This window comes from Watersipora subatra, chromosome 6 (assembly GCF_963576615.1).
Source record: "Watersipora subatra chromosome 6, tzWatSuba1.1, whole genome shotgun sequence".
Lineage (NCBI taxonomy): Eukaryota > Metazoa > Bryozoa > Gymnolaemata > Cheilostomatida > Watersiporidae > Watersipora > Watersipora subatra.
The window spans coordinates 11622294-11626143 of NC_088713.1; the positions used below are offsets into that span (position 1 = coordinate 11622294).

General features: G+C 36.3%; 1 protein-coding gene across 1 annotated transcript; it reads left to right on the top strand.

Moving 5' to 3' along the window:
• The first annotated feature begins 1142 nt into the window (after positions 1 to 1142).
• LOC137398044 (putative per-hexamer repeat protein 5) lies at positions 1143 to 3204 on the top strand. The gene is made up of 2 exons (XM_068084143.1): positions 1143 to 1434; positions 3200 to 3204. The coding sequence occupies exons 1-2, from the start codon at positions 1143 to 1145 to the stop codon at positions 3202 to 3204; spliced, it is 297 nt and encodes a 98-aa protein (XP_067940244.1).
• The last annotated feature ends 646 nt before the right edge of the window (positions 3205 to 3850 follow it).

The window sequence follows — 3850 nt, forward strand, 5'->3', positions numbered from 1 at the left end:
TTGTAACTATAATATTACTAACCTTATTCAATCAGGGCAGAGTAATCCATGTAAAGACTTTTTATTATTATTCTCATAACATGTAACTGTTAGGAAAATCACTATAGAAAATTGACGAGGTGTGAGTCGGTCATAAAAGAATTCGGTACATATTATTTGCAGCTACACCTCCAAATATTGATGTATGGATATGGGTGAGATTTTTATTAAGTTAAAGTTATTAAGTTAAGTTATGTTTATTAAGTTTTTTCTGCTAATGGACTGACAATGGTATTAGGTTCGGAAGTATGTTTTATTTTCATCATTTCTTTCTCTGTATAATATTATAAATGGGGGTGAAATCCAAAACATTTGATAAGTAAAACAAACAGCTTTTGTTACAAATAAAGAATTGTTAACAAGCATTTTAAGCTAGTAACACTAGTTTTAACATAATTAGGAGTGGCGATACAGTATGATGTTTGTCTTTAAAAATCATAGAACAGTGGATTTTCACCATAACATTTTAATTCCAGTGTTGAGATCGTGAGCCAAAAACCTCTTGTTGACGGATAAAGAAGTATATAATAAGTATGTATTGGGAACACAATTTGCCAAAAATTATCAAAATTTTATATTAATACAATTCGTTTAAAAATTTAGTAACGAAACAGTATGTGTGTGTCTGCCTATGTGTGTGTGTGTGTGTCTGCCTGTGTGTCTGTCTGTTCGTGTGGGTGTGTGTCTGCCCATGTGTCTGCCCATGTGTCTGCCTGTGTAGGTGTATACATGTGTTTATGTGGGTATATGTAGGTATGTGGGTCTATGGGTATGTTTGTATGTATGTGTGTATGTCTGTATCTGTGTATGTGTGTAAGTGTGTGTGTAAGTGTGCGTGTATGTGTGTTTATTTATCTGTGGGTGTGTCTGCAAGTGTGTGTGTCTGCACTTGCGTGTGTGCGTTTGTGTGTATGTGTGCAACTGTGTGTGTATGTGTGTATGTGCGTATTTGTGTATGAGCGTATGGGTGTATGTGTGTGTGTGTGTTTGTGTGTATGTATGTGTATTTGCATATGTGTGTATGTGTGTATGGGTGTATGTGTGTATATGCGTATGTGTGTATGTGGATTTATGTGTGTGTATGTGTGTATGTGTGTATGAGTATGTGTATGTGTACGGGTACGGGTACGGGTACGGGTACGGGTACGGGTACGGGTACGGGTACGGGTACGGGTACGGGTACGGGTACGGGTACGGGTACGGGTATGGGTATGGGCATGGGTATGGGTATTAGTATGAGTATGAATTTGGGTATGGGTATGAGTATGAGTATGAATTTGGGTATGGGTATGGGTATGGGTATGGGTATGGGTATGGGTATGGGTATGGGTATGGGTATGGGTATGGGTATGGGTATGAGTATGGGTATGGGTATGGATATGGGCATCGGTATGGGTATGTGTATGTGTATGGGTATGTGTACATGCATAAGTATATGTTTGTGTTTGTATGTATGCGTGTATGCGACTGTGCTTGTGCTGGTGTGTGTGCTTGCGCGTTCAAGTTTGTGTGTTTCTATGCATGTGTCTTCGCGGGTGTCTCCGCGTACATCTTTGCCTGCATCTCCGCATGCATCTCTGCACGCGTCTCCTTGTACGTCTCCGCGAGCTCTTCAGTCTGGGTTTCCGTTTGTATTTCTGTGTCAGTGCTTCTCCGCGTGCTTTTGCACGTGAGCCTGTGCACGCATCTGCGTGTGCGTGTGCGTGTGCGAGTGCATGTGCGTCTGCGTGTGCATATGTATGTGTGCATGTGTGTGTGTGCTTGCGTGTGTGTGCGTGCGTGTGTGTGCGTGCGTGCGTGCGTGCGTGCGTGTGTGTGTGTGTGTGTGCAATACATAAAACTATTAAAAATAAATCCAGCATCCGCTGAGTCAAATTGAATGTTAATTATTGTGCCAAGGTTGGTTGTGTTCATGCTTTTTGGGACTATTTTTGTGAAACAGAGTTAGTTAGATGAAACACATGGGTTAGTGTTTTAAATTACTATATAATTTTTATTTAATCACATTCTTTTAGTCTTTTACAACCTTTTTCAAAAGGGAATTTTTATTTGAGCCGATGATCAAGTCGAGATTGGGCAGCATATTTTGATTAGCTCATCAGAACTTGGGAAAATGTAGATAGCCGCTTTACTTGATAACGTTTTAATGCTAGTGTTGCCTATATTTTGCTTTTTCTTTTTTGCACTGTGAAATTGATGCCACTGACCTCAGAAATTTTTCTAAAATGTTTATCATTCATGTCAAAGTATCAAATTGCATTGAACAATGAAAATACATTCACTACAAATCTATGCTAATATCTAACACAGGTATAACAACAATCTTACATGAGTCTATTAATAAGAGTGTAAAATAAAAAAACAGTGCAATATCTATAAAAGATATTTAGGTTTAGCTGAGACAGGACAGATGAAGGTGTCTACACTCTAACCCTAATATGACAATTTCTATCCATTGATTGAGCGGAAGAATTGTATTATACCATAAAATATTTTAGACCAGAAATAGTCAGATACAGTTATTAATTATATCCTTGGTGTTGTTTTCAAAATTTTGAAGAATAAATGTAAAGCTCAGAATTTATTAAATCGGGTTTAATACGCCATAACAATCACTGCTGTTACACGTATGTTGTGCAATAATTTAAAGACTGTTCTCATTGTTCATCAGACTGTTTGAAAGTTATTATATCAGATTCTCATCCTCGTCATAGAAAAAACTTAATATAATAGATTTAATTTAGACCCACTTCGAATTAAGATCTAGGTTTGACAATTGTAATAACTGATCTTCCCAGGTACACAGTCAAGAAAACTATCGCAACCACCACAACAAACACAAATTAGTTAATTGTTAATGATAAACATGGTTAATATTATTGGAACTGTTTAACATAATAATATAATCACCATAACGTTATTATTTCCTTTTTAGTAGCACTTTTCTACTAAGCATTTTGTGAATGCTTTTCCATTGATCACTTTCAATTATGGGTTCAAAAAGATCAAATAAGTAAATAGTAGCGGCGTTCAGTTTAAGAATGAGACAGTATTTTCTTTGCCCTTTCATTACAAAATAAATAAACGACCCTTTCCAGTAGCAGGTTTAGACACTTGAAGTATTGTTTTAGTTTCATTTTATATTAACATGAAATTTTAGAGTGATATATTTTGTTATTTTTTATGTTAGTACAATTAATCTATTTTATGCTTTTCCAATGCTGAAAAGCTTATAGGAAGAGGTTAATGGGTTTATCCCTCCTACATAATTCCCAAACATTGTTGATGAAATTATTTTTGGAGGTTAGACAACTTCTATGTTAGCTACAAGTAGCAGAATTCTAAAATAAAACTGTTAAAGCACATAAATTACATAATTTTTTTAATAAATATTTCAATACATCAGTCTTGGCTTTTGAATGAGCCTATATTCAATACACAATGGATAATTTTACTATGAAAAACGGGGCGTCAAAAGTACGTTCTGCAAAAAAACACTTGGTTCAGGTACCCAAAATGTGACGCCATAATTTTCATTTAGCCTTAGGTTGTCGATCTCTTTTGCTGCCATTGAGGCTGCGTTCTTCTGTGACAATCGGTGCTGTTAAATCCGGAGAGCGCTAATAATAAACTCAGAGTCTAGATAATCAACAATCCCATCGGGCTAATGATCGGGGCGATCGGGCAAATGCCCAACCAATACAAACACATGTTCTGGGTTAATTAATTATGCTTCAATAAATGTACTGTCATTGATAAAGGTTATGAAATCACATCAATTAAATTATGGCCTGCGGTTGCGTGGCTCTAG

Coding starts and splice junctions, on each gene's coding strand:
- LOC137398044 (XM_068084143.1), top strand. CDS start 1,143: ATGTGTATGTGTACGGGTACGGGTACGGGTACGGGTACGGGTACGGGT.